Source organism: Talpa europaea (genome assembly GCF_964194135.1).
Source record: "Talpa europaea genome assembly, chromosome: 7".
In the NCBI taxonomy this organism is placed as follows: Eukaryota; Metazoa; Chordata; class Mammalia; order Eulipotyphla; family Talpidae; genus Talpa; species Talpa europaea.
Genome location: NC_140074.1, coordinates 79,281,403 through 79,293,455, shown reverse-complemented (window position 1 = coordinate 79,293,455; position 12,053 = coordinate 79,281,403). Strand labels below are relative to the sequence as shown.

The 12,053-nt window shown below is 50.3% G+C and overlaps 1 protein-coding gene across 1 annotated transcript in view; it reads left to right on the top strand.

The window, feature by feature from the left end:
* The window catches only part of TMEM132E (transmembrane protein 132E), a gene marked incomplete at both ends in the record, with an annotated part of 50,945 nt that overhangs the window by 28,895 nt on the left and 9,997 nt on the right, over positions 1 to 12,053 (top strand). The window contains one exon of the mRNA XM_084238190.1: positions 9,759 to 10,689. Within this exon, the coding sequence (XP_084094316.1) occupies positions 9,759 to 10,689 (931 nt within the window). The remainder of the gene's footprint in view (positions 1 to 9,758; positions 10,690 to 12,053) is intronic.

Here is a 12,053-nt window from a genome sequence, read left to right as displayed (position 1 = left end):
AGGTCTTTTTATCCTCACAAGCCTGTTTGAGCCTTGGCCCCAATCCTGAGATCCCAGATGCAGAAAGACTAATGGACAGACACCTAGGGCCAGCTCACACAACAGGCACCAGGGGCATCCCTTGGCAGGGTGTCAGACCCCACAGCTGATAGCACTTCTGTCCTGGGCTTCTCTCCCCAGGAGCCCTGAGTGTATTCCCCAGGTTCCCCTCCTAGGGCTGCCGTCACGACTTCTACATCTTTTTTTTTTTTTTTCCCAAAGATAAATTTTTTTTAAAAATTTTTATTTATTTATGCACATAAGAACTGGGGTACAGGCCAGAGGTGTGGAGGATGGGGAACAGGCAAACAGACTGAAATACACTGCTGAGGGGAGCAGTGGGCGAGTCCAGAGAGGTCTGCTGCACCATGTGTGTAGCTGGGATTGTTAGGGGAAAGGATGTCCTAAAGCTAATTCCACACAGGCTTTGTGGACTCCACCCCCACCCCAGGCCAAAGCCAAAGACACTGGGAACTCCAAATCCCATCACCACCAAAGGGAAGGTGGCTGGGACCTGAGGGTGGGGTTAAGCAGCCAGGTTGGTATAAAGCCTGGGACACGTGGGATTTGGGGGTCCCCCATTTTGGCTCTCCGCCAGCTAGCAGTGTCCGGCCAGCTCTGAGAGTGCCTTTGGGTTTCCAGGTCGGCGGATCGGGTAGGACACATTAAAGACTTTATTTCCCTATTTTCTCCCTGAGTTGTACATTTTCCTGATTTCCTTTTCCCTTGTAAATAAACCTTTTATTAACCTTTCGTGTGTGCCTGTAGTGGAGTATTAATAAGTCCCTTTTAAGCACGCGGGTGAGGACCCACAGCCAGGAACCCGTTCAATATCAGGGCTGTCCTATAACAGCTTGGCGCCCAACATCGTCCTATAACAGGATCAAACCTGCACTGCAGTGGCTGTGGAGAGCTTCATAGGTTGTATCTTAACCCCCTGTGCCACCAGGGAGGCCCGTGACTTCTACATCTTGAGGTCCCTACCCCCAAGAGGGTGACATCACTTCCTCCCGGGCATCCCCTTCTCATTACCCCCTCCAACCTGGACCCAAGGCTCCACAGCCTCAGTTCATGTGTAGCTACAGCATCCCACGAGAGCAGTCTGGAGGGGAATGAGTGACCCTGGCCTGGCTGGCCTCTTGGGGCCAGGAAACCAGTCCTCACTCTGCCCTTGCCATCACTTCCCTCTGAGAGTGAGGCTCTGAGGGCCTCCGTGGAGGTGCCCCTGCAACCAGCAGGAAGCCAGGAAACAAGAGCCCTGCTTCCTCCTGGGGTCTCCTATCTACTTTGCCCCCTAGTGCTGTCAGGGAGCATTCCTAGCCCCCAGATTAGCTGAGGTTGGTTCATTCTTTCACTCACCAATATTCACTGCTCCCCCTCTTCTCTTCCTCCACCTGCAACCCTGATTTCCTCCCTTATTCTCAAAGATGAGAGGTGGCGACTGAGCAGCAATGTCTGCTGTGGCGGCAGGAAGGAGTTTAGGCTGAGGGAACAAAAGGAGTGGCCAGATTAGGACAGGTGTCCCAGCCAGGGGGTGCCTGCAGGAGGAGGACTGTTTGTGCGGGTGTGTGCCTGTGTGAGCGTGTGAGCGGTGAATGTGTGTGTGTGCATGTGTGTTAGCAAGCACAACCTCCCAGGGCCGCCCCTATCATTCTTTCATTCATTTGTGACTCTGTGGCTGGGAGCCAGGGAGGTAAAGACAGCAACAGGGCCCTGCCCTGAGGGCCAGGTCAGTCGAGAAGGTGAGAGTTGGGGTTCATATGTATCAGGGAGGGGAGCTGTAACTGTGTCTCAAAGGATCTCTGGGCCCGACTTAGGAGGCTGTGTGGGGACCCACTCAGTGCTAATGATAAGAATACCCAAACAATAGCTAATCTTTAAAGAGGGCTACCTGTGTGCCAGGCATGGTGGAAGCGCTGCACAGGCCATCTTAGCCTGTACCTTTCCTTTTCAGGAAAACCCAGAGAAAGAGGGGCAGCTGCCACCTCATTTTACCTTTTAGGAAACTGAGGTGAAGGACTGCTAAGCTGCTCGCCCAACATCACACAGCTAATAAATGGCAGAGCCATTTAGAGGAAGCCCTTGGTTTTCTCTTTAAAGTGTGTGGAAGAGACCCGAACTTCCCTAAGCCAGGAGAAAGGAAGATCCCAAGCAGAGGGCAGGGATTGACCCAGCCAATCAGCAGTGTTGCTGGGAGTGAGCTGGCAGGAGGCCTCTTGGGAGGGGGATTTAGGGCCCAGTGGGAGGGGCCCCTCCTGCTAGCTCCTCCCCAAAGCTCATGTGCTACAACATTATGTTCCAGTCAGGGAGAGGGTGGGAGTAGGCTTTACTGGGAAGCTGCCTCACGGGGATTTACTGCCTCCAAGGAAGCCAGCCAGAGCCTTGGGGGCAGGGGCTGCTGGTGGATTCAGTGCCCTTCTCCACACCCACCACCCACCAGGAGAGTGGTTAGTTATTGCATATTCACTGGATATAAGTCCTGGCCCTGGAATTCAGGCTGCAGGCACACAGGGAAGGGGAGCCTCAGGGTGATGGGGGGACACAGCCCTGCTTTATGAAGGGGCATAGGGAACTGATGGAGGAGGAAGGTACACCAGGGACAGGGTGGGGTGGATATCTTTCTCAGGTCCCAGGCTTAAGGAATCCATTCCTCCATTGGGCTTCTGGACTTCTCACAGCTTCAGCCTGGGCTTGGGGGGATGGGGGCATAGACCAACCTATACAGGGGCATCTCTGTCAGCTTGGAAGAAGACAGAAACAGCCCCGTACTGGTCAGACTTGATGAGCAGAACTGGGTGTTAGTCTCTGCTGGCTCCAGTATCTTTGTGCAAGACCAAATGTCTGAGCAATACACAGAGGCCCTGCCCTAGAGGGTGGAGAGGGCAGTGCTTGAGGACTGCTGGGTCCGCTGTCACCTTCCTTTACGCAGCTGCCCTGCCTAGACCAGAAGCCCTTGGAATCCCTGTCCATCCCTAGGCTCCTCTGTGACAGGCAAGATAGGAATTATCCTCTTCTTCCAGATAAGAAAACTCAGGCCTAGAGAGGTGAGGAAATTGTCCAAGGTCACACAGTGGGATAGGGGCAAAGCTTCTAACCACTACTCCAGTGGATTGAATCCCAGGGGCCCCAACAACTACTTCCAGCTTTTGAGCTACTTTTGAGGTTCTTAGGACTCTCTGCTTCATGCGTCTGTCATGTCTGTACTTGTCCTATTTAACTTGACAGACGTTGACAGAGGCCCTGCCCTGAGCTAAACAATGTAGGAAGTGCTACAAAACAAAGCAAAAAACAACAATAACAAAAAAAAAAAAACAAAAACAAAAACCAGGTCAGCACTTTCCTTCTCTGACAACTAAATAACCAGTAAGTTGCATGAATGACTGAACACTGAACACCAACTCAGTACCAGAGCCTAAAGCAGGCAATTTGCTTATTTAGTCCTATGAGATAGGTTTATGATCCTTGTTGTAAGGGCATGAAAATTGAAGCTCAGAGAGGGTAAGTAACTTGTCCAAGGTCACACAGCCCAGAATTATCAGAGCTGGGATTTGAATGTAAATTTGTATGCCTTAAAACCATACAGGTTCTTTCTTTTGATAATTTCCTTTCTCTTGTTTTTTATTTTTTTTTTAAATTCTTGGAATAGCTTCAAATACTTTCCTTCATTTTTAATGACATTTATTGTTTCCTTTCTAATTTTACAAACAATCCATGTTCATTGCAGGAAACTGGGAAATACATAAAAGCATAAAGTAAAAAATAACAATCACCCTTGATTTCCCCCCACCCCCCACCCCAAGATAATCACCATTAGCACTTGGGTGCATTTCCTCTCAGCATCTACCTATTTCATATAAAATTGGTATCATGCCATATAGTCCCTTTTGCACCCTGCTTTGTTTGGCTCAAACTATTTTGTGAACATTTTCCCATCTGAGTAAATATTTTTTGAAAATTTGATCTTTATCGACTGCCTGTATCCATTCTTAGGCACTTGCTTTTATTTCACCATACTCTTTTTCTAGACATCCAGGTTGCTTCTAATTACCAGTAAATCTAGCATTGCAGTGACTATCTTTCTATATAGAGCTTTGAGCAGATTTCTGCTATTAGATTCCCAGAGGGGGGAGTTACTATGTCAAGGAGCATGAACAGTTTCCAGGCCTTTAAATCATATTTTGACATTGCTTTCTAGAAAACTTACCCAGTTTACCCTCTGATAGTAGGGCATGTGAATGCCCCAGTTCTTAAAACCCTAGCTAACACTGAATATCAAAATTAAAACAATATTCTTTCTCAAGACAGATTTTTTTCCCACTTCAATACCCCTCCTGCTGCATGGTTAATAATTCCATTTTGCCAATGGCAAAACAGCCTCAGAGAGCAGAGATGACGTGCTTGCCTTGGTCAGTTTCGCCCATTAGCCAAGGAAGAGTGGGACTGACACCAGGCATCCCTTCTGCCTAGCAGAGCCTTCGTCACTCACCCTGAGTGGAGAGCTTCCACTCCAGGGGCCTTTGCCCCATAGGTCACACCACTCTGGTGGGCCTGGAGGTCTAGGTTGGGGAGTCACTATGCATAGATCATCCCTGGCCTTTTGCTCATGGACTATATGGCCCCTAGGATCTCCACCAGCTACCTGTATCCACCATAGCTCCTGCGCCCTCTCATTCATCTCATTCATTCATCTCTTTGTAGACTTGGCACCTGTGTGTGCTAGATGCTGTTCTAGGACCTGGGTACTTCCTCACTCACTCTCAGCCATACCACCTTATGCCATGCAGGTCACAGCCCCTTTAGCATCTCCTAATCCTTCCTGTTTTGCACTGTATCTTACAGACTTCTGCGATGATGATGCGTGGGATGCTTGATAAACATACAGATCACCAGGTCTCTCCCCTGGAAATTTTGATTGTATAAATTTAGGGTCCTGCCCTAGAATCTGTTTGCTATTTATCTGTTTGCTCCAGTGGCTGATTCTTACATTCAGGCAAGCTCAGGAGAAAGTGCTGAAAGATCCCCCAGCACTGACATGTTCTTGTATGACTGACACTGGTATGGCTCTTGTACACACACATACACACACACGTGCATGTTTGCACATACAACAGAGCAGATCAAGCCCTCTCCTAGCACAGTCCAGCACCCTCAGGCCCTCTCAGTGTGCCCTGCTGTGCCCCACAGCCTCAGACTCACCAAAGCTAATGGCAATCTTTTTTTTTTTTTTTCTGATTTGCAAGTGATTAGTTTTAATTTGGGGACAATTAGAGGTAGAAGCAAGAGGCATCTGATCTTGATTAGAATCAGGAAAATGGCCAGAGGCGCCCCCACTCCCAGCTGACCTGACCCTAGACTCCACAGATTCGTATATCTATACACACACACACACACACACACACACATGTATATATTCAGTAAGGTGGAAAAGGGGGGCTGGTCTCTGTGCTGGATATCTGGAGAAAGTGCAAAGATATCTGGGAGGGGAGCAAGTTCTCTCTGTGGGCCCAGATTTGTCACACCAACCTGAGATGGAACGAGAGGGCCTCTGTTCAGCCATTTGCCCTAAGTAGGTGCCTCCATCTTTGTAAGAGCAGAAGTGACACTTGCTAAGCTTGCACTGTGTGCCTCACCTTGAACTGTGCAAAGCTGTCCAGATCCAGTGTCAGTCCATATCCTAATTCAGCTGGAAAGACATGAACAAAAAAAAAAAAGCATGAACAAGATCATGCCCTCTGGAGCTAGAGGTAGCTTGAGAGGACTTGCCTGGGGGAATACCCCCCAGGGGGCATTCCCGGAAGTGACTAATGAGCCAACTCACTGAGAATCTGAATCTCTTACATGCACCAGGGCCAAGCTCCTGATCAGAGGCAGAACTGGACAGAGCAAAGCAGCAGCAAAGCACCTCCTAGGTGGGAGCAGTGTTGAAAGAGCTGGACATGCCCTCCGGGGACTGTGGGAGAAAAGTGCTGGTGCAGCTGGGAAAGGCCACATGCTAGGTCCACCCTGGGAATGCCTCAGCCACCATGATTATCCCTATATGCAGAAACTATGATCCTAGCCTGTCTTTCTTCCCTCACATGGTGTCTCCACATCTTAACAAGGAAATTGAGACTGTGAGGAACAGAAATAGCCCAACCCATTATGTTAGTCTGCTAGGGTGGCCATAACCATGTCCCATAGACCGGATGGCTAAAGCAACAGAAATGTACTGTATTATATTTCTGGAAGCTGGAAGTCCAAGATCAAAGTGTTGGCAGGGCTGGTATTTTCTGAGGTCTCTCTCCTTAGCTTGCAAATGACTGTCTCCTCCCCGTGTCTTCACACTGTCTTCCCTCTATGTGTGTCTGTCCTGATCTCGTCTGTAGGACATGGGTCATGTTAGATTCGGGCTCTCGGTTGCACTCATTACTCTCGCGCCTCCCCACCCCCCGCCCAACATCCTGGCTAGGGTTAGGGAGCTCATTCAGGGAATCCCATTCATTCCATAAAGATCTATTGAGGGCAGAGGGGTACATGTAAACACATTTCTCCAATCCCTTCCTCCACGGCTCTCTAAGTCTGCTGTCCATCTGGTGGCCCTGCCCCCGATGTTTTCCAGATGGCCAGCTGTGAGGTCGGGAAGGTGAGAGGGGGTCAAAAGGGACTAAGTGCACTTAGCAGCCTCTGGTGTCTCCTGGGGACAGTAAGCAGGGAAAGAGCAGTGGCTCTGACTTCCTGACATCCCCACCTGGCCACCGGCCTAGACAGCAAGCACATGCAGCTGACTGCAGCTGCCCCTCCCTCAGGACAAGCATGGCAGCCCCTTTCCGCCTCTACCCAGGACTCAGACCCTGCACATCCCACCGTGTGAAGTGGCGGTGCTCCTCACCCTCCTTGGTCTTTTAGCTACTCTCAAGGTCCCTCTGAGGGGATTGATGCCACCACTTCAGTTTTAGAGGTGGAGACTGAGAATCAGAATGGGAATTTATTGGGTTGTTGGCAAAATCATGACATCTTTTTTCTATGTTTTCCAAGCAAAAATGAGTCATGACTTTTCTGACAACCCAATACTTGCCCAGTGAGTCTATTGCAGAGAAAAGTCTTGAACTTGAGTCCCAAAAACCCCTGCTTCCAAAAGAGTTGACTAGCTGCCACGTCCTGGCTCAGACCATTACCTGGCTCAGACCATTACATGTGTGGCCGGGGGCAGGGACACCTCTGAGACTCCTGGGGTCACTCGGGAGGAGTCTCCAGGCCAGCCAGGAAGGCTCTCCAGATATCTTCCTGTGCTCATCTTGGACTCTGCTGCCCACCTGCACCCCACCATCAGCAGCCACATCCCTGGCAGGGCTGCAGAGCACCTAGTGGGCAAGGGTGGCCTGGGAGCAGTGTTCTTCCAGGAACGGAGGGAGCTGTCTGGTCTAAGAGCAGAGGACCAGGGGCCAGTGGTCCCCTAGCTGGTCCCAAGGGCTGCTCGAGAGGGCCCCTGCTGAGATGTGTGTGTCCAGATGCTGCTCCTCTTAAAAGACTGAGCCCTAAGGCCAATTGTCTCATTTTTTTGAATGAGGATGTTCAACCACAGCTTTAAAGAAATAAAATGTAGGGCCTCCCCAGTGGCACAGTGGGTTGAGCGCAGCGCTGTGAAGCTGTCCACAGCCTCTGCAATGCCAGTTCGATTCCCGGCTGGCCAGGAAGATTCCCACATGGCGCAGCAGACCTCTCCTGTCTCATCCACTGCTCCTCTCGGTGGTGTATTTCAGTCCTTCCGCCTGTTCTGCTCCCAGCTCTGTATCTCTGGTGAATTCTCTCACCTTCCTGCACCTCTGGCCTGTACCCCAGTTCTTGAATGCATAAAATAAATAAATCTTTTTAAAAAAAAGAAATAAAATGTAGATACCAGAGCCTCAGAGCAAGGAAATTTTAGTTCATCGCATTTAATTGGGTGTGAATGTGGGACTGTCAAGCTTCACTAATGGTGGTAAGATGATAAATGCCATAAACTGCATGTAACTGCCATTGCCCTGATTATGAGTGTCCTCCTGGAGACACAGGTCTCTGGGAATCACTCCGTGTAGAACAACTTTGGTTTGTTGAAGATGTGCGCAGGTGCATGGCCTTGTAGATGACTAACTCCCACATAAGGTTGAGGTCCCCTCAGAGAAGGGCAAAGCTCTCAGGAAAGTCCCAGGATACCTCTTGAAGGGCTTCTCCGAGGAGGTAGCATTGGAGCTGGACCTTGCTGGAAGATTAAGATTTGGATATGTGCAAATAGGAAAGGAGGCAGTTTGACACTGAGGGCATAGCAGGACCAGAGGCAGGGAGATAAGTCACTAGAAAACCCCCTCAGCACTAAAGTTGCCCAGCTATGTAGTGGGGCTTGGGGAGATTCCTGGGGAAGGGCAGCCCAAATGCCTGTTATAAAGGATCCCGAATGTCACTCTCAGGCACAAAGTGAGTTTGAGTTTTATTTGTGAACAGAAGGGAGAGGCTTTTTAATCATACTCACACACATTTACATTGCATTGCACGGTTCATGGAGCTCTTTCTGATTGATTCTCAAAGCAAAACAAATGACAGCACGACCCCCTACAAGACCAAGTGATTATTACTCTGATTTGAAAGGTGAGATCCAGAATTGGTTCTCAAATTTTGAACCTTCATGTCTTGGGCCTTCTGTTCCTTGACTGTGTCCAGTGGGTATATAGCTCGTAGTGAAGGCCCAGAAAGGTCTGAATTGTGTCTGTGAAAAACAAATCATTCTGGCTGCCACGTTGGGGAGAGGATGATAGAGGGGGTGTGAGGGGACTAGGGAGAGGGAAGACCCACTTAGGCACTGTTGCATTGTCATAACAATACGAGTCAGGCCAGGGGTGGGGCAAGAGCTGAGGATGGAGGACAAGGGCAGGCCAGGACAGACCTATGAGTCAGTGGGTAGAATTCTAGAACTTGGCAGAATCCTACACAGATGGGGCAAGTCAAGAGGAAGAAATCAAACCAGAGGCCCACATTGGATTTGGGGGACTGAAGATCCAATTCCCAGGATACCTAGTACCTGGCAGAGGGGTAGTATAGGATCCCTGGGTCCCCGTGCCATTCAAGGCAGCTGGAGCAGTGGAAGACGGGTTTGAGAGTCAAATGGCCCGGGTTTAAATCCTGCTGCCAATACCTTCTCTCGTGTGACTTGGGTAACTTCCTCAATCACCATTCTCTGCCACATGTAAGGACAGGCTCTCCAAAGAGAAGTTATTGACAGAAAACTAGTTAAGTCAATGGAGATGAAATAAGACGATGTGAGTATCAAACAAGCTAATGCACTTCGAGGACTGAGAGCACAGTAGCGGAAAGAGTTGTACGTCTCCGCTCCACATTCCGCTCTCAGGCGACTTTGGTAAACCCTCACAACTGCATTTTGAGGCAGAAACAATTTCTACACTCACTTTACAGATGAGGACACCAGGGAGTAAAACCTCTTTAAAGCTTCACAATGCTTTGCACTGGTATTAGCTTTTCCCCAACGTTGCAGATAAAGAAATGAAGCAGCAGTGAGAGGGAATTAACACTAGCAAAGAGGGGGCCAACCTTGGAGGCCAGGAAGCCCAGGCCACACAAGGATGGAGCCAGGCTGAGCACTGCCTGCTGGGAGTGGCAGGGCCTCTGTGAGGGAGGGAAGCCGGGGTGCCCTAGAATCTGCAAGCAGCCTCTCCTCATCACTGTGGGGTCTTTCTTCTGTCTGTCCCCAGCTTCTGGCCACTCCCATGCAGCCAGCCCCAGCCCACCGGGGCCACAGGCCAACCCGGTGCTGCCCGTCAGCTACCGCCTGTCGCACACAAGACTGGCCTTCTTTCTGCGAGAGGCTCGGCCCCCACCACCTGCCGTCACCAATGGCTCCCTGCAGCGTTCTGAGCCCTTCGTTGTGTTCCAGACCAAGGAGCTACCTGTCCTCAACGTCTCCCTGGGGCCCTTCAGCACCAGCCAGGTGGTGGCCCGAGAGCTCCTGCAGCCGTCCAGCACCCTGGACATCCCGGAGCGCCTGACCGTCAACTGGAAGGTGCGGGCCTTCATTGTCCGTGCCCGTGTGCCTGCCTCACAGCCCGTGGCCCAGGTGTTGTTCTACGTGGCCGGCCGGGACTGGGATGACTTTGGTGTCACAGAGCGGCTGCCCTGCGTCCGTCTGCACGCCTTCCGTGATGCTCGGGAGGTCAAGAGCTCCTGCCGCCTCAGCGGAGGCCTGGCCACCTGTCTGGTGCGGGCAGAGCTGCCCCTGGCTTGGTTTGGGCCCCCCGCCCCAGCCTCACCACCCACCGCCCGCCACAAGTCTTCAGATGGGCTGGAGCCTGAGGCAACAGGGGAGAGCCAGCAGGCTGAGCTCTACTACACTCTCCATGCCCCAGATGCATCAGGGGGCTGTGGGGCCATGCGCCGGGGGGCCGGGCCAGGGCTGGGGGCTCGGGCTGAGAGCCCTACCCAGCACCCTCTGCTGCGCATCGGGAGCATCAGCCTGTTCCGCCCGCCCCCCAGGAGGACACTGCAGGAGCACAGGTTGGACAGCAACCTCATGATCCGCCTGCCGGATCGGCCCCTCAAGCCAGGAGAGGTGCTCAGCATCCTCCTCTACCTGGCCCCCAACTCCTCCTCTCCCTCCAGCCCCAGCGTGGAACATTTCACACTCAGGTAGGGGAGTTGTGGGTCAGGGGCTGGCATCCCCGCCAAGGTCAAATGAATACCTGACCCCCGGTAGGGGCTCACCCCCATCTATCTGTCCAGCTCCCTAATCCTAGTGCTTCCATTTATCACGTAAACAGCCTCAGGAAGACACCCCACTTACCTGAACCTCAGTGTTCTCATCTGTCTAAGGACAACAAAAATTTCTGCCCTTACCTTTGTATCTCACAGAAGTGGTGTCATGTGAAGGGCAAGTGTCCGTTTTCAGCAGCGTGAATGTCCGGGATGACAGTATTGGGGCTGGAAGGGCCCTTAGACATCAGCTGGGGTAACTCTCCCCTTTAAGAGATGAGGAGCTAAGGTAAAAGTGGAGACACAGAGATCAGAGAGCAGCTCCTCTTCTGGGAACCAACCAAAATATGAACATGAGTGTATGTTCCCTGACATTTACCAATCCTAGGGTTGAGAGAAAAAATTTTGGTCCCAGATCTTCCTATGCCCTGAGAAGGCTATAGTTGCTAAATTCTTAAGTGTTTTAAATCCTATCACATCCCCCCACACACCAAAATAAAATGTTTCACAGTAAAAATCCATGATTTGAGGCATATTGAGTGAGAACATAGGAAAGACCCCATAAAATGCTTCCCCCAACCCAAGCACATGCTTGGAAGATGAGCCTCCAACTTCCTAAGTATTGTTCTTTTTCCTGAGCATACTACCTTAAAGTTCAAATATCTCTGTAAAGAGTCAGACTTGATTCAGTGATGATACTGAATGTGAATGTGAATTAAATCAGTCATCAGAGATCTTGGGCTGCATTAACAGAAGAAGAATATGTAGAGTTAGGGAGGTGATAATCATTCTGCTTTGGTCAGTGTTAATGAGAGCGTAACTGAGGTGTAGTAAAGGCTACTACACCTCTGTGTTTAGAGTATTCAGAGGGGGATAACTAGAAAATACCTTAAATCTATAGTAAAAATGTTAATACTGGAGAAATTAGAGATTTTAGGGTCTGGAAAAAAGAAGACGTAGAGGACACTGGCTTATCTTTTCAGCTATCTAAAGAATAGTTACAATTAAAGTAGAGGAGAGTTATTTTCTCTTGCCTCACCAGAACCCATAGTGGTTACATTTCAGCTAAATGAAGAGGAAACATTTCTAGTCCTTTCAGGTTTTCTGAAAATGGAATGCAACATGTACAGAAGTAGTGAGTCCCCTGCCACTAAGGTATGCAAGTAGAGGTTAGGCAAGTTTGGCAGAGATGTGGCAAAAGCCATTGCAGCTTCCACTGGGGGTCAGAGGTTTCAGTTTCGCCAGATTGAGCATTGAGTCTGGGGTTCCATGTAACTTACTCACCTGCTCCCCCTACTTCC